At 35.5% G+C, this 26450-nt stretch overlaps 1 protein-coding gene across 1 annotated transcript in view; it reads right to left on the reverse strand.

The window, feature by feature from the left end:
• Positions 1-294: 294 nt before the first annotated feature.
• prkx (protein kinase X-linked) overlaps positions 295-26450 on the reverse strand; it is a 46183-nt gene continuing 20027 nt past the window's right edge. The window contains exons 4-8 of the mRNA XM_051113439.1: positions 23910-24029; positions 15510-15605; positions 9434-9491; positions 7993-8070; positions 295-6016 (exon numbers count right to left, since the gene is read on the reverse strand). Of these exons, the coding sequence (XP_050969396.1) occupies positions 5891-6016; positions 7993-8070; positions 9434-9491; positions 15510-15605; positions 23910-24029 (478 nt within the window). The 3' untranslated portion in view covers positions 295-5890. The remainder of the gene's footprint in view (positions 6017-7992; positions 8071-9433; positions 9492-15509; positions 15606-23909; positions 24030-26450) is intronic.

The following is a 26450-nucleotide window of genomic DNA, read 5'->3' on the forward strand; positions in this document are numbered from 1 at the left end:
TTTGGTCAGAGTACACTGAAAAAGTTACAAGCTATGGGACTATTAGTCAAATAATTTTGCCCACATGAAAAGTTCAGTTTATTTTCATGGATATAGGATGTGCAGATTTTCTCAAGTTTTTAGAACAGCTTGGTTGCAGGTAACATTGCACTTGTACCACCTCAGATACATCATAAATGTTTAAAAGGCATTAAAATGAAAGTACAGAGAAGAAAGAGAGAGAGAAAATAAAAAAAAAAACTAGTATAAAATCCTGTGCTGGTTTCCTCTCAATTTTAAGTTCATAGAACTTCATTTTAGTTTTTTTTTTTTTTTTTTTTTTTGCTGTTGCAAACAATATAAAATACTATTTTTTCTCAAACAAGTATAAAAAAAGAACACACTAAAAATATAGAATAGAATACAGCAAAAATATTCACACAGGGAACAACAAACAAACAGTAACATAAAAAAAAACCCTCAAGATGGTAACAGCTGTCAAGTTCATATGAAATCTGCAAGTTGGTTTCCTTAGTATAAAACTGCATTTGCAATTTAAAAAGAACAGTCATTTCAAGAAATGATAGCAAATGAATGATTTCCAGTAGACACTTTACAATGACAGATTACCGCCTCAGACAAAAGCAGTTAAGAAAAACTGGAAGATTTGTTTGAACATACACACAGTAGCTACATTTCTAAAGCATTTCACACCATAGTCACTTCTCTTTCCATTATGCAAGGCTTTTAAACGCCAAACATATATTAAGTACTACCTGATCTCTTGATGAAAACATAACCGTGGGAACTTTCTCGCAAGATCTGAAATATGTAGCACCATGTACGTTTCTTCACATATTCGACGCTAAAAGCGAGTTTGTTTATTTCCCTGTGACAGATAAACGTACATATGGTACGTTTTATGTGACGGTGGTTTTGTACGTGTCACCGCAGGTCTGTCTTGAAATGTCCGTTGAGTGGCGCTATAACTCTAATGCTCCTTGACGTTTTAAAATAACGTACCATCTGCACTACATCTAAACCTGCCTGATAGTATAAATAAAAGTGAATGTGACGTAAAAACGCAATCGCAAGCATGCCATTTTGGCTTGTTTTCTTTCATCTCTTTCATCGTGAGTCATGTTTTTCCCAAGGATTCCGCTTTCTAAGGCTGCGTGTCCACCAAAGTGTTTTTTGCCAGCTGAAAATGCTCAGCTGTGAGTGCTTAAGAGCGCAGCATTTGTTTTCCCGTTGAGACGCTGTGGTTGTTATGATACAGAATATCCACTTAAGTAATGGCAGACGCATTGCTAATTGAAATGTTTTTCCAAGCATTATTTTTTGTAACAATAGTATGGTAGTCTGGTATTTCCATCTGGTAAAGACATAAGTAGTTGAAAACAAACAATATTAACTTCTCCAATGTTGTTCAGTTGAAGTACAAGCAGGTTGATCGTTATTAGTCCCGCCCCTCTTTCGCTCTGATTGGTTGGCTGAGTAGAAAGTAACAGCGTTGAGCGGAGTGTTTTACTCAAAGTTGAACATTCTTCAACTCTTGGCGCTGAGAAAAAAAAAACACCTGAATGTTCAGTGAGAAAAAGATGCTCAGAGTTCAGCACACTTTGGTGGACATGCGGCCTAAGTCTAATTCCGTGCCAGCTGAGCCACTGAACCAGCTTGTTACGTCAGGTGTTGTGCTCATTTTTTTAAAATCACTACATGATTGCCTAATCCTAACCCCTCCCCCACACATAACACTAAACCTGAGTGGCGCTAAAAGAGTGGCGCTATAACTCTGTGACGTTTTAAAATAACATTCCATCTGCACTATGGAACAAAACAAAACAAAACAAAACAAAAATCAAATGTGTTGTTTTAGCTTGTTTCTTGATCTTTCATCTTTTAGCTCTTTCATCATGAGTCATGTTTTTCACGGTATTCATACCCAATGATTCCGCATCCTAAGTCAAATTCAGTGCCAGCTGAGCTACCAAACAAGCTTGTTCTTTCAGGTGTTGTGCTCATTTTCGACCCCTCCTATCTGTGCTGGATATATAGTTCCGGGTCACTAAAGACACGAATAAGTAATAATGATTGGTGAAACAGTCATGCATTTACGGGTTAAAATAACACAGCATCTGCATTTCACCTAAACCTACTCGACATTATGAACCAAAAACAAATGTGACGTAAAAAAGCAAACGCAAGCATGCCATTTTAGCATGTTTTTCGATCTCTCATATTTCAGCTTTCATCGCGAGTCATGTTTTTCACAGGATTCGTACCCAAAGATTCTGTAAGTCCAATTCCGTGTCGGGTGAGCTACTGAGCAAGCTTGTTGTGTCAGACGCTCAGAGTTCAGCACACTTTGGTGGACACGCGGCCTAAGTCTAATTCTGTGCCAGCTGAGCTACCGAACAAGCTTATTACGTCAGGTGTTGTGCTCATTTTTGACTCCTTGCCAAATTATTTCCCCCTCTCGTTGAAATCGCTACGTGTTTGGGTAATCCGAACCTTTCCCCCACACATAACCCTAAACCTGAGTGGCACTAAAAGAGATTTTTTTTTTCAGAACAGATGAACGTATGGTATTTTTTATGTGACGTTGGTTTTGTATGCGTCACTGCAGCTCTAACTTGAAATGTCCGTTGAGTGGCGCTATAACTCTAATGGTCCATGACGTTTCAAAATACCGTGTCTACAAGACACCCAAAACTTACCCGACAGTATGAACAAAAGTGCATGCGATGTAAAAATGCAAACGCAAGTATGCTGTTTTTAGCTTGTTTTTAAAAAAATCTCTTATCTTTTAGCTCTTTCATTGTGAGTGATATTTTTCACGAGATTCGTACCCAAGGATTCCGCATCCTAAGTCCAATTTCGTGCTGGCTGAGCTACCGAACAAGCTTGTTATGTCACGTGTTGTGCCCATTTTCAACCCAAATTATTATCCTCTCGTTGAAATCGCTACATGAACGCTACATGAATCGCTACAAACCTAAACCTACCAATACTTGGAGGGGGTAGTAATCTGGTGGGGGTCAGAATTTGGCACAACACCTGTTAGCGAAACATATGGAGCTGTGTATGAAAACGATTGCGAATGCTTCAGTGTTCATTTCTGTTGGAGACTGCAGTGATACATACCTATTGGAACGTGTTTCGCGTCTTGCGAAAAAGTTCCCACAGGTACGTTTTCGTCATGAGATCAGGTGAATTAAGTAGCATTACAAAGCAATGTAAACTGTGTTTGCTAAATTCACCCCCATATGCAAGGCAACTTTAGAAAACACCTGGCTAGTAAACTGTTTATGCACTTAACCAATTAGTAAACACATATAGAACATCATAAAGCACAACAGCCAAAGTATATGAACAGGCATCTCATAATACAAGCGTTAATGCTAATTTATTAGTTAGCTACAGGTTTGTGAGGTCATGTTTGATTAGGTAAGTGCTACTGTACCTCTACTTCACCTGGTTTCTTAGACTGACATCCTGGCAGGAATGTGTTCAAAAGCTCTTTGGATTCTTGGGGCCGTTCACACAAACTGCGCTTTTGAGGTCAACTTGAGATGCTGAACAATAATGTCTAACTGCAGAGCCGCAACACTGATGAATGGAAAAGAAGGCATGTTTTTATAAGTTGTACTTGTTTGAAGTGTTTTAAACTTGCCTTAAAGTAGTGCTGATGCATAAGACAAAAATAAGCAAGACAGCGCCATTGTCAAACATGTCTGCTAATGCATGTTTACATAGAAAAATAATTAAAAAGCAGCACAGTAGAACACAAAAACACAATCTGTTTCACACTGCAGACGACTCCTGTGCTCACTTATTTTGGGGTCAATGTGTACGGAAGCTTTGGTAAACAAAATTCTGACAAAAAATTCTAAATTATTACTTGTACAAGTCATGATTCTGAAATATAATGTCAAAAAGTTGTTACAAGATAAAATTATGAGATAAAAGTAGAAATTGAGATGAAAATACAAATGACAAAAAATAAATAGCAAAAAATAAAAAAAATGGTAACACTTTACAATAAGGTGTCATTTGTTAACATTAGTAAATGTATTAACTAACATTAACAAAGATTAATAAATAGTGTAATAAATGTACGTCCATTGTTTGTTCATGTTAGTTAATAAAAATGCAGTCGTTCATTTTTTTCATGTTAGTTCACAGACCATTAACTCATGTTAACAAACACAACTTGTGATTTAAATAATGCATCAGTAAATGTTGAAATTAATATTAACTAAGATTAATAAATGCTGTAGAAGTATTGTTCATTCTTAATTCATGTTAACTACTGTAGTTAACTAATGTTAACTAATGAATCTTATTGTAAAGTGTTACCAAAATTTTAAATGACAAAAATTCCAATTTTGACTTCTAAATATCATAAAGTTATGACAAGTCAAATTTTTCCTAATTGTGACTTGTGTGAAATGATGACTTTTTTATCTAAATTGAGATATAGTCATAATTATGACATGAAATTTGAAATGATGACAAACTTATTTCATAATTCTAACTTTTAAAGTAATAATTTGCCTTTCCCCTCATAATTATGATTTAGTATTTTAAAATTAATAATAATGTATTAGTAAAAGCTGAAATTAACATAAACTAAGATTATTAAATGCTGTAGCAGTATTGTTCATTCTTAGTTCATGTTAACTAATGTAGTTAACTAATGTTAACTAATGAATCTTGTAACGTGTTACCAAAATTTTAAATAAAAAAAGTCAAAAATGTCATATGACTCAAATTTTAAATTATAATCACAAAAAAGTGAGATATAAATTGAAATTATGACAAATAAACTGGACTTATCTCAAAATTATAACTTTTTAAGTAATAATTTCGCCTTTTTCCCCTCATAATTATGAATTAGTATTTAAAAATTAATTTACCAAAGCCTTTTTTCTGACGGGCTTACATACAATATTAACAGGTTACATTATTTAGATAAAACATAGGAGTAAACTATTGACTTAACATCTAAACACACACACACACACACACACCCACACACACACAAGCAGCACTTTCTTTTTAGAAAATATGACTGAATTCAAATTACTAAAACAGTTTATCGTTAAAGTTTGAAATTTGGGTTCTGCAGATTAATGACATTTTGGATGTAAATATGGCAATCACATGTAAATTACATTTCAGACTATACTTTTCTGTAGTTGTAATTATTTAAAAAATAACAATTTTAAAATGCACTGGCATTATTTACTCTGACCAAATACTTCTTTTTAGACTGGCTGAGTTGTTATGCAGGAGAAATGCTGCCAGTATACAAGCACAATGCTGCAGTTACGTTTTTGCTTTGTTTCCTTTTGCTCGAGAGTGCAGTGTGAAACAGGCCTAACGTTACGAAGTTTACATAGCAGTACCATGTGGGAGGAAAGGATCAACACAGCAAGTTCAGATAATCGATGAAGAAAATTTGTCAGGCTTAACGTTGTAATTCAGCAAGCTTTTCAAGACATAAAGTCATAACACAACCAAGACCATACATGTTGAGTCATAAGCGAAGACGCCGTCTTGATCCAGCAAAAAGAACCTTGAACAGAACCTTGATATTGCTTATTTAAAAGGATATTTAAAAACATTACTTTTGCATAATATAAGAGACGCAGAGAGTGTTGAATCAAGTTGCTGAAGTGATGAACTGTTTTCTTCGGTAAATGTTTTAACGTGATTATGATGATCAGAAGTCTGTTTCTGTTTCTCAAGTGTGCAGGATTCAGGGACAAGCAGGCAAGACATGCCTATTATAATAATGCAATATGACCGTTTAACGTCCCCTGAATGATTATGTAAAAACGTCAGCTCTAAATCATTATCTTCTAACAGTCCTGTCTTTTTATTCATTTAAAAGACTATTCTTTCAGAAGTTCTTGAAAATTTCCAGATCCTTAGCTGGTACTGGTGTGTCCTTCTTCCACTCATCCTCTGGATAGGTGTCAAAGTTAGATGTGTCGCCCTCGTGAGATACCTTGGGAACTATTGGTGGCTGTCACAGCAATGAGAGAAATGCATTAAAAAAGATTTAGATACAGTGAAATACATACTACTCTTCAAAAGTTTGCAGTGAGTAAAGAAATTAATCATTCACAGTCACAATATTCATCAAAAAACCTCTAAATGTATTACAGTTTTTCCCCCCTCAACATTTATAATAAGGAATTTGCATGTTAGAATGATTTCCGAAGGATCATGTGAAATTAAAGACTGGAGTAATGGCTGCTGAAATTTCTGCATTTTATTGTGTTAAATTAATATTTTTGTGTTTTTATTGTGTTTTTAATCCACCAACCGCAAACTGAATGTTCACTTTTCATTAATAGGTACCAAGTATTTCTGGGAAACTGCAATATGTCCAGTAAACCATGGGAAATATTCTGGAAATATAATTCTAACAGTAAATAAATAAAAAAAATAAAATAAAAAAACAATCACTTTTTAAAGGGATAGCTCACCAAAAATGAAAATTACCTCATGATTTACTCCCCCTTAAGCCATCCTAGGTGTACAGTGTATGACTTTCTTCTTTCGGATGAATACAGTTGGAGTTATGTTAAAAAATGTCCTGACTCTTCCAAGCTTTATAATGGCAGTGAATGGCTGTTGAAATTTTGAAGTCCAAAAAAGTGCATCTATCCATCATAAAAAGTACTCCACATGCCTCTGAAGTGAATCAATACATTCGTGTAAGAAAAATATCCATATTTTGAGCTTTATAAACTGCTTTATATGCTTTAAAATGTATAGCTTCTGCTAACTGTCGTACGTGCATTTACATGAGAGTGGTGTTCCAGTGGATGATGTGAGATGTAGGTGCAGCGTAAGCTCCGGTGAGAATGACAAATGCAGAAGTGCAGTGGAGAAAGCAAATCAAAACACCGGTCATGAATTAGAAGTACAAAATGAGGATTTGTAAAGAAAATTGTCAGAGGGTTTTGATAAGCCAAGAGGAAACTGGTTTCCCTTTGCTTCTGTAAACAAAACTTGGTTCTCATGAGACTAGCATATTCTCACCGCCCTAAGTCATCCACTGGAATGCGACTCTTTCGTAAACACGCATTATGACAGTTAGTTGAAACTAGAGATTACAGTTAATAAAGTTTTAAATATGGATAATTTTCCTACATAAATTCATCGATTCACTTAACCCCTGGAGACGTGTGGACTATTTGTATAATGGATGGATGCACTTTGGCTACATCTACATTAATAAGGATACATTTGAAAACACTCTATGCCCACATTTCAACCGTTTGCCAAAAGTTTCTCATCCACACTGAAATGTTTGATCTAAAAAGCAGCTGACCTCATGTTTTGCCTCAGGAGGCGTGACAGCTAATTTTATGAGTAAATTTTATGTTATCTTTTTAGGACTGTAATTTGAAGAGTGTACATGGTACTGTAAATATCTTTAGCAACAGTGTGAAAGTGAATAGCACATAACAGGCACAATTACTAGTATAAACTTAGATGTCTATTGGTACGATATGCGTCACATGACTGAACATGCACCATAGTTTACAAGCCTTTGTTTTCACAATTCACAGTACAACGCGAAAACAGCGTTTTCAAATTTATCCACTTTGGAGTGCATTTCCTTGACAAAAGTGCCGTCGCAATGTTGAACGGAAGGCCAGAACGGAGAGAAAAATATGCTTTTTCAAACGAAAATGAATTAGTTTTGACATGGCCTTTACTCGACTTCTCAACAGCAGTTCATTGCCATTGCAAAGCTTGAAAGAGTCAGTACATTTTTTAACAAAGCTCCGACTGTAATCGTCTGAAAGTAGAAAGTCAGATAAACATATTATGGCTTGAGGGTGAGTTAATCATAGGGTAATTTTCATTTTTGGGTGAACTATTCCTTTAACGAGGTGCTGTCATGGTTATGTGGCCAAAATGAATAGTGGTATAAAATAAATATTTAATAACAGGACACATTCTAAAACTTTACACGATGCTTACCTTGAGTTTTCTACAGGGCACAGAATCCCAGTCTACTGACTTAAACCATCTGTGCTTCTTCACATCATCAGCTCCATTCTGGAAGACGACAAAAAAATAATACACAAGATTATGATCGATTACTATAACTAAATGAACGTAAAAGTAGAATGATGTCTTACATTTCAAGGCAAACCACCACAGTTACAACTGTGACATAAAGAACAGCCTAAAAAGTCTATCAACGCTTTTACATTGAATCCTCATTTGACCCTGGGCCGTCTGTTTAGCAACTGTATTGTCTTTTTTAGTTTCTTAGAGAGGAAAAAGTAAAGTGGGGCAACAAGTCTTTAGAAACCTCAGAATTTGGGCCATGCATTGCACTGTGGGACCATGACAGATACACATTGACTTAAGTCGAATAACAGATATCAGCACTTGTGAATGAGTGCTGCCAGCAGGACCTGGCCTTGCTGTGGAAACAGTACAAACACAGCTGTGATTGGGCTGCTGGGTCTTAAACTCTCATTGTATGTAGTCAGAGGAGAAAAAGCAAAGAAGAAAGTGCTAAATTAACAACAGAGGCATCCAGCATGGGAAGTCTACCCAAAGTGACATTTCTTTAGAAAAAGGCTTTCCATCTCTGCCCCTTACTCAGAATCTGCTTAATGACGAAAAGGAAAACGAAGGAAAACCCCAAACAAACAGCGAGATATGTATTTCAGCAGAGCTCATTCCTCACGTGTGGAGAATTATAATAACAGCATTAACTGTTGCTAATGGGAAAATGACGCTCAGACACAACCATTCACAAACTTCCCATGACATCACCGTCATAATATGCATCACGTTACGCATGACAGGCCTGGCGCACTGCTGCCACTTCATCTGGCGCCAGTTACTGAATCCTCTGAAAGGACAATTTAGAAAAGTAAATGCCATTAAACCGCAACTGTATGAATTACTATAGCTGGAGATGCAGAAACATTTTGCACAATGACTCTGTCTGTACTTCTTTCCCCAATATCCACCTTGTCTGATGGGGGTTGGAAGAAGGTATAGTGGGAGAGTTGCCCGGTGTCAGAATCACTCTCTGAATGTCCAGGGAGTTTCTCCAGAGCCTCATCTCATCCCCTCTAGGCAGATAGGAAGCCTTCTTATCGTAACTAGAAACATATGTGGCCAATTGTGGCCTTTGGGAGAAAGATCTCGCATCAAGGACTCAATCAAGGTCTTATTATTTGCCTCGTGCAGCTTTATTAAGATGCGAAAGTTACCTAGAAACAGAGTTTATTCTGTTAGATGATTCATAGATTTTCAACGTGGCCTTGAATTTGAGAGGACTATAAAGAGGCCATATAGCGTTCTCAAAGGAAATATCCCAGATGCTGATTCCTGCTGAAATACTTTGCTCAACCATTCAAGAACCATATAAAATATCTGTCACCAGCATCTTGCTTACCTTCATGTTTCCAAGCCTTCTTGCCCGATCAATCACCAGAAACTTCTTGATTAGGTCCCTAGATAAGCAAAGACAAGATGAAAACCACTACGCTAAAACACACCTGATTTAGACATTAAATTAGTTTCAACAACAATTCTTTCAGGTCCTTGAATCTGAATTGGATGAGAGGAGTGTGATGTTCTAGAGATATCGGAAGACAAGCGTTTCACCATTTATATTACTCCACCAAAAATCACCCAAAAACGCTATAATTTTATAAACAGTTTTTGTGTCATGGAATGTAGTTTAAAGAGTTTGTTTTAGGCAAAGAACATACTTGTTTAGACTTCAAATATGCGGTTTGCTAAAGGAGAAATCCACTTCCAGAACAACAGTTGTAAAGAAATTATGTTTTCTGAGGATATAATGGACTGATATGGTTCCAAAATACAGTTTAAATGCGGCTTCAAACGATCCCAAATACGGTTGTAAATGATCCCAGCCGAGGAAGAAGGGTCTTATCTAGTGAAACGATCGGTTATTTTCATAAAAATAATACAATTTATATACTTTTTAATGTTAAACGCTTGTCTTGTCTTGCTCTTCCCGACCTCTGTCTTTTTCCGGGTCATGACAGTTAGGGTATGTCGAATGTTCTCCCTCAACTTCAAAAATTGCCCTATATCGCTGTTTTACCTTTTTTGTTAAGGGTGTTTGATCTTCTTTGCATGTTCGCTTTGCAAAGACTGGGTCAGAACTTCTGCAGCGATGTAGGATGATTTTGAAATTATTTTTGAAGTTGAGGGAGAAAATATGATCAGAGTTTCTCGACATACCCTAAATGTCTTGAGCCAGAATACACAAAGTTCAGGCTGAGCAAGACAGGATGAGCGTTTGTAGTATTTAAATTGTATTTTTTAAATTAAAATAAACAATTTACAACCGCATTTGGGATCGTTTGAAGCCACATTTTTTGAAAGTTCAAACTCGGGGCACCATATCAGTCCATTATATGGAGAAAAATCCTGAAATGTTTTCCTCAAAAAACACTTTCTTTATGACTGAAGAAAGAAAGACATGAACATCTTGGATGGCAAGGGGGTGAGTACATTATCTGTAAATTGTTGTTCTGGAAGTGGACTTCTCCTTTAATAAAGATTGTGTCTATTTAAAAAATGTATGTTTTCTCTCTCATAATGCTCTACATAATACAGTGAGCTTTTAATAAAGTAATACAATAATCTTAATTCAACAGAATTGTCACAACTTTGTAAATTTATTAAAAAAAAAAAAACTGAAATAAGTACATTGCATAAATATTCATACCCTTAACTCAGTACTGAAGCACCTTTTCAGCCTCAAGTCCTTTGGGAATGATGCAATAAGTTTTGCACATCTGCATTTGGCAGTTATCTGCCATTCTTGTCCTCACTTCTTCAACTCTCAAGCTCTGTCAGCTTGGATGGGGCCAGATGCACATTTCCAGGTTTCTCCAGAAATGTCTGATTGGGTTCAAGTCCAGGGTGTGGCTGGGCCACTCAAGGACATTCACAGAGCTGTCTATAAGCATCTCTTGCTGCTGTGTGCTAAGTGTCATTGTCCCATTGGAAGGTGAACCTTCTGCTCTCTCTGAGGTTCTGAATGATCTGGACTGGGTTTTCATTAAGGTTATCTTAATATTTTGGTGCATTGAGCATTTCTTCTACTCTGACACATCTCTCAGTCGCTGCCACTGAAAAACAGCTCCACAGCATGAGACTGCAACCACCACACATTATTTTTGGGATGGTACTCTTCAGGTGTTGAGCAGTGCCTGGTTTCCATCAAACATGATGCTTGGAAGTGAGGTTTATTAGAACAGAGAATCTTGTTTCTCACAGTCTAAGGGTCTTTTTGTAAATTCCAAGTATGTTTTCATGTGTCTTCCCTGAGGAGAGGATTGAGTTTGCCCACACCGATATAAAGCCCAGATTGGTGGAGTGCTGCAGTGATGCTTGTCCTTCTGTAGGTCTCCATATATGATCATGGAGCTCAACTAGATTGGCCATCAGGTTCTTGGTCACCACTCTAACCAAAGCCCTTCTCAATCAATTGCTCAATAGCCAGAAGACCAGCTCTAGGAGGAGTCCTGGCTATTTCAAACTCCATCCATTAAGGGTAATGAAGACTACATGCTTCTGTGAACCATCAATGCAGCAGATTTTTTTTTAAACTGTTCCCCAGATGTGTGGCTTAATGCAATCCTGTTTCTAAGCTCTACAGGCAGTTTTTTTTTTAACCTCAGGGCTTGTTTTTTCCTCTGAAATGCATTTTCAGCTGGTAGACCCTTTATAAGGACATATGTGCCTTTCCAAATGATACCCATTCAACTGAATTTGACACAGGTTAACTCCACTGTGCAGGAACAACTACAAGCAATATGAATGCTCCTGAGCTAAATTTCAACTGTCCCAGATGAGTGTATGAACAGTTATGCGAAGGAATCATTTAAGTTTTTTATTTTTAATAAATTTGCAAGGATGTTAAAAACTTGTTTTTTTGCTTTGCCATTATGGTGTATGGAGTGTAGATTGATGTGGAAAAAAAAAAGTAATTTAAAGCAGTTTAACATAAGGGGTTTGAATACTTTCGCAAGGCACTGTATACTCTCTGAATACTTTAACTTACTGAAAAAGTAATATAGTTATTAGACGAATAATAATTAAAAAAGTAACATGAATAAAGTGTGCTGTTACCTTTTTCAATAAATAAAGAAAAAAAAAAAGCTTAAAAAAGAAAAAAAGGTTAAATCTTTACTATAATGCATAGCTATCCATGTATATATGGACCCTTTCCAAAAACGATATGCCTAAAAATTTATGAAACAATTTTATCAAATCGTACATACCAATCTTTTCTGACAAAGGCCTGTGAAAAACTACTTACAAAGTATAACTACTCTCTTAAAGAGACCATTCATAGTGCAGCTTATTACCATAAAAACAATCTATCAATCTACCAAAATCTACCTGCATTAAGCTTTTCACATAACCCTTACGTATTAGGTTTAAAATCAGTCTGTATCTACGACCCAACAGACTTCAAGCTGCGAACACGAGTGCATTAGCATGTTTACTGCTGTGCCGTTGATGTTCTCACTCAACCTAACACGAGAGACGCCTGGAGCGACCGTGTTACAGATGACCTTACCATTCACTCTAGCCTCCCTTGCAGATGTTATTCATTCTCCAATGATCATCATGTGTGCTTGACTTCAGGATACCATTATCTTATCAAGCTTGTTAAATCCCTACTGACATAAGCCGTAGTTTTGGCTACTTTCACAATTGTAAGTAGAATAAACATGCCAGTCGAAAGGAAACACGGATTCGCTTTGCCCGAGGTGACTGTCTGTCTCTATTTCCGAGAGCTTCCTCAAGATGTCTTTGTCTCTGGAGCGCAAAGCGTTTGAAGCAGCGAACAGCAGTTTTGCCTCTAGTGGACAAAAGCCATATTAGGAAATGCAGCTGTGATGTCATTTTGTATATGTGTTTGTACAGCTGCAATGACTGCTTAGATGTTACAACTAAGAGAGGACACGGTTTGTTTTCTTGAGAGGGATAAATTAAAGGATTACTTTTTTTTGAACATCAAGAGGGGACAGTGGGTCGTTTGCTGAATCCTGAGCTACTTTAGTTCAAAAGCACCATGAGTAATAGTGTAGAGTAAATAGACACCTGCCTGTCTGTAATCTGGAGGATGCCTCAACTGTAGCTGACATGTGTAGACGAGTTCATTAGAGGACATGAGTTAGTTTGTAACTGCGTGCACATGTAAATGCATGTGAAACTGTGAGAGCATCTCTCTTCTAACTATGAACTCTAAAACAGTGGTCTTTAGCTTTTTTTCATGTCAAAGACCTCTTTCTGGTTACAGAGATGCAGCAGGGACACCCTGTTATTACTGAACATAAAAATGTCTATACAATTTGTCTATAATAACATGTAGGGTACCATATTAAGAAATGCTTTTACTGTACTAAGATGCTTTTGTTGTAAAGTCATTAAAATAGTCATTATTAATGTTCAGAGACATATTTCAGTATATTTAACCTGTTAGCGTTCCACTGTACTGCCTGTGGTACACTGTGTGTTGAAGGAAATTTTACAGCAATACTAAGGGGTTGATATATTTTTGCAAGAGGGATCATGGGAATGATAAAATAGCCTACAATTAATACAGTTTTGTTTGTTTTAGCATTATTTACATTACTTTTTACTCGCATTATTTTTACTCTCTGTTTTGGCCTTCCATCTACACTGAGATGGTGTTCTTGTCTTGAAAAAGCTCTTTAAAAGTGGATAAATTTGAAAATGCATTTTTCAAATTGTAGTATGGACTGTGAAAACGGAGGCGTTTAGTCGTGACATATTGTAGCAATATACATCTGCGTTTATACCGCTTGTGCCTTTTATGCGCTATTCACTCTTACAGTCATAAGGTCATAAGTTTGCATACACCTTGCAGAATCTGCAAAATGTTAATCATTTTACCAAAATAAGAGGGATCATACAAAATGCATGTTGTTTTTTTTATTTAGTACTGACCTAAATAAGATATTTCACATAAAAGACGTTTACAGATAGTCCACAAGAGGAAATAATAGTTGATTTTATAAAAGTTTACCCACAAATTCCTTGGTTTTTCAGCGTTTTTGTGTATTTGAACCCTTTCTAACAATGACTGTATGATTTTGAGATCCATCTTTTCACACTGAGGACAACTAAGGGACTCACATGCAACTATTTTGCCTAAATATCATATTGTTTCCCAGAAGACAAAATAAGTTAAACAAGGGAAACTTACCCTGATCTTCAAATTCAAAAACTCTTAATGCCAGCTCTTAATGCATTGTGTTTCCTTCTGGAGGATCAGTGAATTTTAACCTTCTGTAATAGTTGCATATGAGTCCCTCATTTGTCCTCGGAGTGAAAAGATGGATCTCAAAATCATACAGGCATTGTTGGAAAGGGTTCAAATACACAAAAATGCTGAAAAGCCAACATTGTGGGACCTGAAGGATTTTTATGAACAACAGCGCTGCGGGTAGTTTAACTGTTCAGGACAAGAATGCAAAAAAATAAAAATAAAAATAAAATAAAATAAAAAATTCACAAAACAAACAAACAAACAAAAAACAGCTGTGGATCATTCAGGTAACAACAGTATTAAAAATCAAGTGTATGTAAACTTTTGAATGGAGTCAATTTTATAAATATAACTATTATTTTTTCTTGTGGACTATATGTATACGTCTTTATGTGAAATATCTTATACAGGTCAGTACTAAATAAAAAATAAAATGCATTTTGTATGATCCCTCTTATTTTGGTAAAATAATAAACATTTTGCAGATTCTGCAAGGTGTATGTAAACTTACGACCTCAACTTTATATTTATGTCCTGCAAAGATGACAGAAAATTTTGCAGTTGCATTTTGGATCAAACATATAATGGTGAGCGAAAACTTTTGGGAAATACTTGAAATGTTAATGTGGACAGAGAGCGTTTTAAAACAAAAACGCTGTTTTCAAATCTATCTGGATTTATGTCCACATAGCCATAATATAAAAGTATTTATTAGTAATCTATATTATCTTATATTGCTATACTAGTAAGTTATATGCTTTTGCCATTTTTTATTAGATCTTCTTAAATATTTCAATGTAGCTTTATTTTTAATAATTCAATTTCAGTATTTGTTTTATTTCAATAATTTGCCAAGGCAACATTTCCAATTTTCATTTAATCTTTTCAAGTTTTATAGTTATATAGTTTTTCACCTAATATTTTTTTAAATCTAAACATAAAATATTTTTTTCCAGATTTTTTTAAATTACAGTAAAACATCAAAAAGCACTTTTATTACTTTTAGTAATAAAAAGACAATTTACTTTTAGCAATAAAAAGACATGTGCTTCACCCCCACACACATAAGTTTGAGATCAAACAATATTTCATGTTGATGCTGACATGATTTCACTAGACTTTGTGTTTTATGTATGCTATAAATATGGCATGTGTCATTCAGTTGTGCTTTCTTTATCAAACTCACTTTACATAGAAATCCAGATGCCGCGGAAACTCCAGCTTCCCGGACAGGATCTTCTGGTAGATGCCAAAGGGATTATCGTCAAAAAATGGTGGATACCTTAGAAGAAAAAAAACAACCAATTAATATGTCAGAATGACACCAAGCAGAAAAAGTCCTCCGTCTTATTGACGGTTTAACTGTATTCAATAAAGTTCTGCTGAAATGCCAAAAACTAATGCGGAGACTTTATCTTTGGCTTAGTCCTGTCAGTTAAGTCCTATAAAAACCTCTGCAATGATTCATATACAGACCAGAACTGGAACTATGGACACATAAGCACACAGATGCAGACAAACACAACTGTGACTTAAACCATCAAGGACCAAACTTAAATTAGATGACAAAAAAGTCAATATTCAACTCAATATAAATGCAAATGTAGCACTGACTCAGAATAATTCAATAACAAAAGACATTTTCTTTTGTATTAAGCATCACAGATGCAACTGGAGGACCGCAAGGTCTAAAAGTGTCATTTAGGCTTCTAAAAACTGTTTACTGTGTCTCAGTATAATGCTGTTTCCACACATTTTTTGTCCATCTGATGTGTGTTCTCTAATGTCTGGTAGAGTGATTCTCCAGCTCATACTGTGTAATCCATTACTTCGCCATTACAGATTTCCAGCCTCGACCAACATGCCATCAAACATCCTTGCACTCTCATTGAGCTTGTGTTTAATGTCTGCATCCAGCTGGCACCAAAAAGCCGCTGAATATGAGGGATAGATAAGGTGAGAGATGCTAATGAGCCTGTTACTAGGCGACCACCTGAAGTCTCTTGAGAGCACAGATCACTGACAATGACGGAACTCAAGTGTCAACAGTGCAGATGAGATGATGAGACATACATCAGCAGCGAAATATGGAGCGAAAGACCCTGCAGTGATTGACACTGAACAAGCCATTACTGCAGAATCGCACAATGGAGAGGACAAATGTGAGACGGGTTAAAAGAATATTACCCAGAATGACCGCCGTAATGTATTATTTGAAGAAATTGAAGACAAAAACAAAAAAATTGCTGAAAATGTATTCACCCTCAGACCATCCAAGATGAGTTTGTCTCTCCACAGAAACAGATTTGGAGAAATTTAGCATTACATCACTTCCTCAGCAATGGATTCTTTGCAGTGAATGGGTGCCATCAAAATGAGAGTTTAAACAGACGATAAAAACATCACAATAAACCACAAGTAATCCACACGACTCCAGGCCATAATGTCTTGTGCAGCAAAAAGCTGTGTGTTTGTAATAAACAAATCCATCATTTGGGCATTTTAACCAATGCTTCGGGCCAAAAATGTAGACTGTTTTTACTTGTAAATGGTCCTTGATCTGTGCATATTTCTCTCCTGATTCAGACAAGATGACTTTTTTCACTAGAGAAGGAAATATTTGCATTTTACTAAAGTAATGTTTTTGTTGCTCACAAATACACAGCTTTTTACTTCATAAGATGTTAATGGACTGTGGATTACTTGTGGATTATTGTAATGTTTTCACTAGCTGTTCAGACTTTCATTCTGACAGCACCCATTTACTGCAGAGCATTTATGCTTTTTCTCCCCTTCAAATTAGTTCTTTAAATTTGTTCACATGACAAACTCATCTACATCTTGGATGGCCTGAGGGTGAGCAAATTTTCATTTTTGCTTGAACTTTTTCTTTTAGATTTAATACTTAATTTTATTCTAGACCAACCGTATACCATACACACTACCAGTCAAAAGTTTTTGAACAGTAAGGTTTTTTTTTTTTTTCTGCTCACCAATCCTGCAGGAAAAAAAAAAAAAAAAAAAACTGTACATTTTTAAAATGTTTTTACAATTTAAAATAACTGTTTTCTATTTGAATATATTTTAAAATGTAATTTATTTCTGTGCTCAAAACTAAATTTTCAGCATCATTACTCCAGTCTTCAGTGTCTTCATTCTAAACATAAATCATTCTAAGCATTCTACATTATTATTATTATTATTTTATTATTATTATTACTATCAATATTTAAAATAGCTGTGTACATTTTTTCAGGATTCTTTGATGAACAGAAAGATCCAAAAATCAGTATTTATAACATTTATAACATTTGTAACATTTATAACATTATACTACACAATACCATTCAAAAGCTTGGAGTCAGTATTTTTCTGTATATTTCAGATGCTGTTCTTCTGAACTTTCTATTCAAAGAAACCTGAACAAAAAAATATATATATACTCAGCTGTTTTCAAAATAATAATAGTAATAATAATAATACTATTATATATATATATATATATATATATATATATATATATATATACACACACACACACACATATATACATACATACATACATACATACATGACGTTAAACATTCAGCTTTGAAATCACATAAATAAATTAAATTTTAAAATATATTCAAAGAGAAAACAGTTATTTTAAATAGTAAACATATTTCAAAATTGTACTGTTTTTGTATTTTGGATCAAATAAATGCAGGCTTGGTGAGTAGAAGAAACTTTTTTAAAAACATTAAAAATCTTACTGTTCATAAAACATTTGACTGATAGAGTACATTCATACTGTTATGACTTTTTTTTTGGTGCCTCAGAGCGTCTGGTCCTCATACACTTTCAATGAATGGAGAAGGAGACCATAAACATCTACTTTTGTGTTTGACTAAAGAAAGAAACTCATATATGTTGAAATGACATGAGGGTGAGTAAATGATAACAAAATTTCTATCCCTTAAAAGATTTCTAGCTGCAGCCATCTGAAAGAAGTAAAATAAGGTGGTTCCCCATAATGGATTGACCAGGACTGACAGTACTGACTGAATGTGGAAACCATAAACAGAGAGAAAAGCCAGAAAGAGCAGAACTTGCAGCTATTCCTTCTCGTGGGTGATGGAAAAGAGCGATGGAGAGAAGGAGAAAGTGAGCAGAAGAGACATATTAGTCTCTATAGTGTTACTGTAAGCAGTGGCTGGTGACAGGGGAAAAGGAGAGTTATGAAACTGAAACTTTTACATAACAGCACAGGTGTCGCCAAGATTCCACTGAGAAAAAGATTTAAAAAAAGAAGCTCTTCAAGAACGCCTGAAGTAACTATTGTATTGTACTAAGACTGTAAACTGATTAAAAATCCAATTAATGACATGGTTTGCCGATTCATTAATCAAAAATAATTTAGCCAATCAATTTATTATAATTTGTGCTAAGAAAAGACATTATTGCAGCAGATGTTTAGTGTCAATATGTTGTTTGTTTTATTTCTTTATCATTAAATAAGCTTACTACTGGCCTAAATTTCAATCTGCCAATCAGTTCGTTCACACGGGATACATTACTGAATTCCATTTGGGACATTTTCAAATCGTTATTCTAAGTACACATGCAGACTAACATTTATTTATGCATTGTGTCTGGCTCTTTGTCAGCACCTCGTGCTGTGACTGTAGTATTTTTTAGGACACTTTGAAAAATGTGTCTTGAGACCTTAACATTCTGTTCTCCATACAGCTGTTTTTGAACTCAAGAGCTTTCTGCTTTTGGTAAATTTTACTGTTGCCTGTAGTAGCACCTGGGTGGACGTATAAAGACATGTATTGCAGGTAGGTGGTATTCCTAAAAAATGTAATAAAAATCCTCATTATGAAGTTTGCATATGGGTCACATGGTGATTAAACGTGTATATAGATATATTTTTTTTTTTTAATTTAGGCAGCCACATATGTTTCTGTGAGTAATGGCTTCTGTCTAGCCATCCTACCCCATAGCCTAGTCCAGACATAAGAAGATAATGGTCAATCTACTGTTTTGGAAATGCCTGATCTGTACCTCCTTACAACGAGATTCCACACATCCTTTGTAAGATCTTTGCAGGCCATAAGATACAAACTGATGCTAACAATCTCCTACAGAAATAGCTCATTGTTATTCAGGAATATTCAGCATCACTTTAAATGATGACCGGAGGATTTAAAGTGACCCTATTATGCCATTTTGAATATTGCCTTTCATGCAGTGTGCAATGTGGCTGTATGTGAACGTACACGATCTGCCAAGTTGGAAAGCCGAAAGTGCACGATAAATAAAGTTACTATCTCTCAAAAGGAAAAAAATCAACTCTGAGTCTGAACGAGTCATTAGTAATTTGAATCCCACTTCCATATTTGCATAATGCCCATCTATGTTTTACTTTGGCCGGTCACAAAGAACTTGCTCTCAAACGTGTCATTTTACTGACGACTGCTTCTTAAAATTCTGTTCAAGGCGGGATTCACAAAACGCTTGCTTTTGAAAGATGGCTTAGTATCCAGTTTATTTGGACCAGCTGGCTCCACTGAATCACAACCTGTAAGTATGATAAATAATAGATATTTTCTACCAAGTGTTTAAATATGGATTTATGACAAATGCCGTATCGTTTCTGACTCGCACTGCACACAGCAGCCCAATCAAAACAGATTGGACCATCTGACCAATCAGAGCGGAGTAGGTTCACGGAAAGGAGGGGTTTAGAAAGAATTAATCTTTGAACTACTTTAAACGAATCATTTGAGAATCGTTGGAAAATGAGGTGATATTAAATGTATATTTTGAGAAAACAAACCTGCTTTTTGACCTTGTATGTAGAGCTACAATGACTGCTCGATTCTATCGAGTACTTGATTATAAAAAAAAATCCTCGATTGCATTTTGCCTGTGTTGACAAAACAGTGGCACATTCCACATATTAAACCCATTCAAAAATCATAATAAAGCATAATGCTATTAGGAATTCACAAACGCTACGACTCAATTAAACAAATATTTGCGGTTTAACATATGCTCTTTAATTATTTACATGCGTGTAGGTTACGTACATGCATGTCAGAGCAGCTCTGTTCACAGTAAATGCTGCTACACAAACTGTTATAATTTGAAGGTGACCAGATTTCTAAAATGAAAACCAACATTTCCTGGTTCAGTGGTCTAAATATAACTGAAATCTATGAATTAAAAAAACGGGGACATTGTTTTTAGAATTGTTGTGGGTTCCATATATTAATATTATAATTAATAATTACAGTGATGTTTGAGGATCAAACTTACCATCGTACTTTAATACGATGGCAAACTTACCATCGTTTTTTAAAATAGTAACTATTGCAAGTAGAAAACATCAAAACAGTAACAAAATTATGGCCTTAGAAAAACACGTTAAAAATAAAACAATAAATATGAGAACATATGATAAATAATAAAATAGGGTGAATATAATATTGCGTGACATGTATAGCCATACTGAAAGCAACAATATATCATTTACCTCAGCTCTTGAAGCAAACATATAGCCTACATTAAAACTGCAAACTCAATACAAACCAACAAGCAGTTTCCATGGCAAAGATGTTATCAATCACTCAGTATATAGTTAAAAATGTTAACTTAATGTTAATTTTGTTAGGGAGTGCAGTGCATTTCTGAGCTTCTGAATGGTTGTGATATTTCAGTGATTCTGTTATGTTGTGCTGACAGTGTATCTGCGGGTTGTTTTGAACGTGCTATAAAATGGGGACATTTCTGGTGACAACTCCAGTCGGGGACAGGACACCAAAAACAGGGACATCTGGTCACCCTTTGTCATTTACATGTGCAAAGCGTTTCAATCTCCATCTCTGCATATTGCTGTGAGTTTGGGTTTATTATAAGTCATCTGGGAATGCAACATGCGTTATTTAATCAGATTTGTAAGGTAAATCATTTATAAACCTACACAAACACAGGAGAATACATGAGTATCTTTCTAAATATGCTAACTGTTCATCACAATTTCAAAATACAAGTTTGAACCCTTACTCTGAGTTTATACGTTTTGATGTCCACATATTCAAGAAATGACAGTGGCTGTATCAGGGCTCTATCATAAAAAAATGGGCAAATATTAAGTGAACATTTTGAATTAAATGCCATTGAGTTAATATTAAAACTCGGATTGCAGTAAAGTGTAAAAACATTTGTCAGGCCGTTGGCGCCCTCTGCAGCCATTTGTTACTGTATAACACGTAATGTACATTAGCTTCATTGTTTACAATATGTTTTTAACAACTTTGTTCAATAAAACCATATGATTTTTTGCTTTTGACACTTCACTGAATTATTATTGCCTCATTGATATTATATATGTATTTTAAGTCATTTTGAAGGCTGTTCACTTAGGTCTAGCTTTATTACTACAAAAAAATTAATTATAACTACCTAATTACTCGATTAATCGTCAGAATAATCGATAGATTACTCGATTACCAAATAATCGTTAGTGACAGCCCTACTTCCATGCATGTAAACCTACTGTAGGAGACTTCCAAAACAATATTACCTTAAAAAACCTTTAAAAAAATGACATAACAGGGGCACCTTATTTACAAAAACCTGCTGTTTTAATAGCAGCACTTAGACTTTTTACAGTACTTCCAGTCCATCCTCCTGTTTAAAAGTTTGGTGTTATTTTTGTAATAATTTTGAAAGTTCTTTAAAGTCTCTTATGCTATTTTTGGATTCAGGATATTTATACGAATAGGGAAAAAAAGCTAATTTTAAGTAAAAAAAGTAAAACTTATTTTACTGAGTTGCCAGTTACATTAAAACAAGTGGAAAAAAAGTACACCAAATGTACATGAACTCTGAAGCTAATCAAGGAGGAGAACCCGGAGTGAGACTACAGTTTCCTCTTAAACTCCCAGAGGAAGCGGCATGTGTCATTTCCTATAGACCCCCCCTATGATCTGAGTGTAAGTTTCTCTCACATATGCATAAATGCAACATCTCTCTCTCTTTTTCACACACCCCTGACATGTGAAACCTCTATCTCAATCTAAAATACATCTGTTTTTTATCTACTCTCTTCATGAGTGCATTTCTAAAATATGTTTTTGACATTTTCACCAATTTTGTATCTATACATAGTTAGGTCTGAAATAGAATAGCAGCAGCAACAACACATTTGCTCACATTCACATACGCAGTCACTTTGTTAAGGTTGTGACCTTTTATGGCTCAATCCAGGAGAAGCCATTTCAACTCCTGCTACATTTTCCACGAAGGAGTCTCAAATGACCTTTGACACACACGGACAAGCACACCCACAGTCTCAGAGACGACTGAAGGGAGCTTTTGTATGTCTGGGCAAGCTAAGCCTACGTCCGTGTGTCTGTCTGTCTCTTGAAAAAAAAAATAAAATAAGAGACCAGGTCATTTTCTCTCACTCACATGCAGGAGCCAACACTTCAAAAGAAGTCTGGGATGAATGAAGAGGGTGGGTCACTTTTTCCTCTACACGAGAGCCTGTGAAAACTCTAGGGCAGATTTCGAGTCGGCAACACGCAGGTGGGAGAATGGAGCAGTTTGGATGGGATATACACTACAGCATCCAAAATTATACCAGGAGGAAAGATGATTATTCTCTTGCACATTCACGTGTGCAAGACAGATATTGTGCTGAAAGTGTCTGATCTAAGTGTGATTTGTCCAAAATGTATCTACAAATTTTGCTTGCCGCTCTACCACACACTTATGCCCACATGTATTGTAATAACAGTTTAATCTGGATGTAATCTGTTTGTAAACAAGATCTATTCCAAGAAACACATCCACCCCCTGAGATACTGTAAATGTGAACAGATTATCTGTGTGCATATTAAATATGCCAGTTTGCGCACACTAAATATAAGCTGCAGGGATAAACGTCTGGGCAAATAGGGATAAATATCATAATAAGGATAAATATCAAGGCAGCAATGAAAGAGGCCATCTGCTTTGAAACAGAACTCAGTGTCTAATATTCCACTGCTGCCCTCTAGTGGTGAATTTCTGACAATAGCTGATCTTTCCTGACCTCACGCCAGTACAAATAAAGTTTGAGCCATACAGGATGAAACAGCAAGTGCTATTTTTCTTCATGTATTTATTCATGACTGGTTTTGGTCAGCCATTAGCTGAAGGGCAGCTAAATTATACATGGAAAACAGTTGTCATAAAATAGGATCTGAAGTTCTCACAAACACGTGAAAGTCACACACGTGGTGAATTTTTAAAAGACGGAAAATTAGTTGTTTTGCTGTAATTCAGTGGTTTCTCAACCAACCCACTCACTCACAATAATAAAAATATAGATATTATTGGTACAACTTTGTAATACCAATATACAATTTGTATCAGGTGATTAGTTTTTTATTTAAATCACATAAATGTCTCATTAAAATTCTTTCAAGTCAACTTTATACATTTCTGTGGAGTCCCTGAAGTAAATCACACACTTCCAGAGCTACACACAGATTCCTGGTTGAAATCCCTGGTGTAAAATGTTTATGAGATAATCATAGTGCCGTCTTACCCTGCAAGCATTTCAAAGATGAGAACACCCAGAGCCCACCAGTCCACAGCTCGCCCATGACCTTTACTCTGGATCACTTCTGGAGCCAAATACTCAGGAGTACCACACAGAGTCCATGTCCTGGAAAGAAAAAGAGAATAAAATAGTGATGGAAAGAAACTGGGTCACAAATTCATAGACCACTGGGATCAAAATCTGATATATATCTAAAAATAAATAGGGGTTGAATGGATTGTAGTTTATCTGTGATCTGTATAGACCAGGCCTCACAGTGAAACATGCATGTGATCTGCAGATTAATTACAAAAATTAACCATAATAGAGAGAAAGCTTATCATTTGGAGGTGTTTACACACGCAAGTGATTTTTAAGTTCATTTCCACAAAAAAAATGTACAGATAATTTACTCACCCCCTTGTCATCCAAAATGTGCATGTCTTTCTTCAGACATAAAGAAATTGTGTTTTTTGAGGAATAAATTTCAGAATGTTCTCCATATAATATACTTCTATGGTGCCCACGAGTTTGAGCTTCCAAAATGCAGTTCTGGAAGCTCTAAATGATCCCATCTGAGGATGAATGGTCTTATCTAGTGAAACGATTGGTTATTTTCTAAAAAGATTTACAATTTATATACTTTTTAACCTCGAATGCTTGTTGTGTGCTCTATGCATTCCGGTTCATGACAGTTAGGGTTGATTTTGAAGTTGGAGAAGAAAATGAAATGGGAGTTTTTCGTCATATCCTAACTGAACCAGAATGCACAGAGCAGATACAGCGCTAGACAAAGAGCATTTGAGGTTTAAAAGTATATAACTTAATAAATAATAATAAATAAATAAATAAATAAAATAACTGACTGTTTCATTACATAAGACCATTCTTCCTTGGCTGGGATCATTTAGAGCTCAAGTTCAAACTCGTGGGCACCACAGAAGTCCACTATATGGAGAAATTTTGGAAATGTTTTCCTCTAAAAACATAATTACTTTACGAAAGAAAGACATGAACATCTTGGGTGACAAGGGGGTGAGTAAATTATCTGTAAATTTTTGTCCTGGAAGTGAATTTCTCTTTTAAATCATTCAATTCAGTACTCTATATTCGGTACTCGATTCGGTTTCTATGTGCACAAAGAGGCACGTTTCAGACAGCACTTGAACACTGAACTGAATCCTCAGTGGTATCTCTTCTTGCGTTTGAACAGACACACACAGACAAAATTACAACAAAATACTCATCTCGACAATCGTTTTGGTAAACACAGCTGGTTTTGTCTTAAAGGAGAAGTCCACTTCCAGAACAACAATTTACAAATAATTTACTCACCTTGTCATTCAAGATGTTAATGTCTTTCTTTCTTCAGTCGTATAGAAATTATGTTTTTTGAGGAAGACATTTCAGCATTTTTCCCCATATAATGGACTGATAGGGTGCTTAAATAGGGTGTTTAATAGGGTGTTTAAATGCAGCTTCAAATGATCCCAAACACGGTTGTAAACGATCCCCGCTGAGAAAGAAGGGTCTAATCTAGAGAAACGATTGGTTATTTTAATTATAAATAATCTTGCCTAGCATTAAAAAAAGTATATAAATTGTAATATTTTTATTAAAATAACTGATCGTTGCGCTAGGTAAGACCCTTCTTTCTCGGCTGGGATCGTTTACAACCGCATTTGGGATCATTTTAAGCCGCATTTAAACTGCATTTTGGAAGTTTAAAATCAGGGCACCATATCAGTCCATTATATGGAGAAAAATGCTGAAACGTTTTCCTCAAAAAACATAATTTCTTTTCGACTGAAGAAAGAAAGACATGAACATCGTAGATGACAAGGGAGTGAGTAAATTATTTGTAAACTGTTGTTCTGGAAGTGGACTTCTCCTTTAAACTGATTTGGAACTACCTGTGCATTAAATAAAGGAAAGGGTTAAATAGTTATTTTGCAATTACCTATTTACTGTACATTGTTACAGTTATAGCTACTTACCATAAATAAATAAATGGACATGAAATATTGATTTGTGTTGGCTATATTTTTAACACAGTAAAAATAGATATATAGCCAGTGTTACATAGCCCATCTACTGAAGCGACTGTTTAGATAGCACACAGAGGGGTGTAATTACAGTACACCTTGTGACAGCTGGCTGTCTGGAGCGGATTGTATTGGCTGGTGTAAGGTAGAGACGGTATATCCACTTCAAGCCAAGGATACTATAAGCGTAACTATATATTGAGCTAGAAGCCAGGGTGAAAGCCCACTACACTGTAGTAGAGGGTTTCTGATTACACGGAGTAGCTGCAGCTCCATGGGGTAAAATGACAAATCTGTGTTTGTTTGGGGCCATGGGGCCGGTCGATAAATGAGTCTGTTGACCTGTCCTTCAGCATACGGCTGCCCTTTGCTTCTCTGTCTGGACATGGTTTTGTAACAGAATTATAAGATTGTATCTGTTGATACCAGAATGTCAATAAGTAAAGGAGAAGACATATGTAAAAGAGACCTTCTTTTTGGTTTAAGCTTCTGATCTGATTCC

The sequence above is a fragment of the Labeo rohita genome, chromosome 1 (genome assembly GCF_022985175.1).
Source record: "Labeo rohita strain BAU-BD-2019 chromosome 1, IGBB_LRoh.1.0, whole genome shotgun sequence".
NCBI lineage: Eukaryota > Metazoa > Chordata > Actinopteri > Cypriniformes > Cyprinidae > Labeo > Labeo rohita.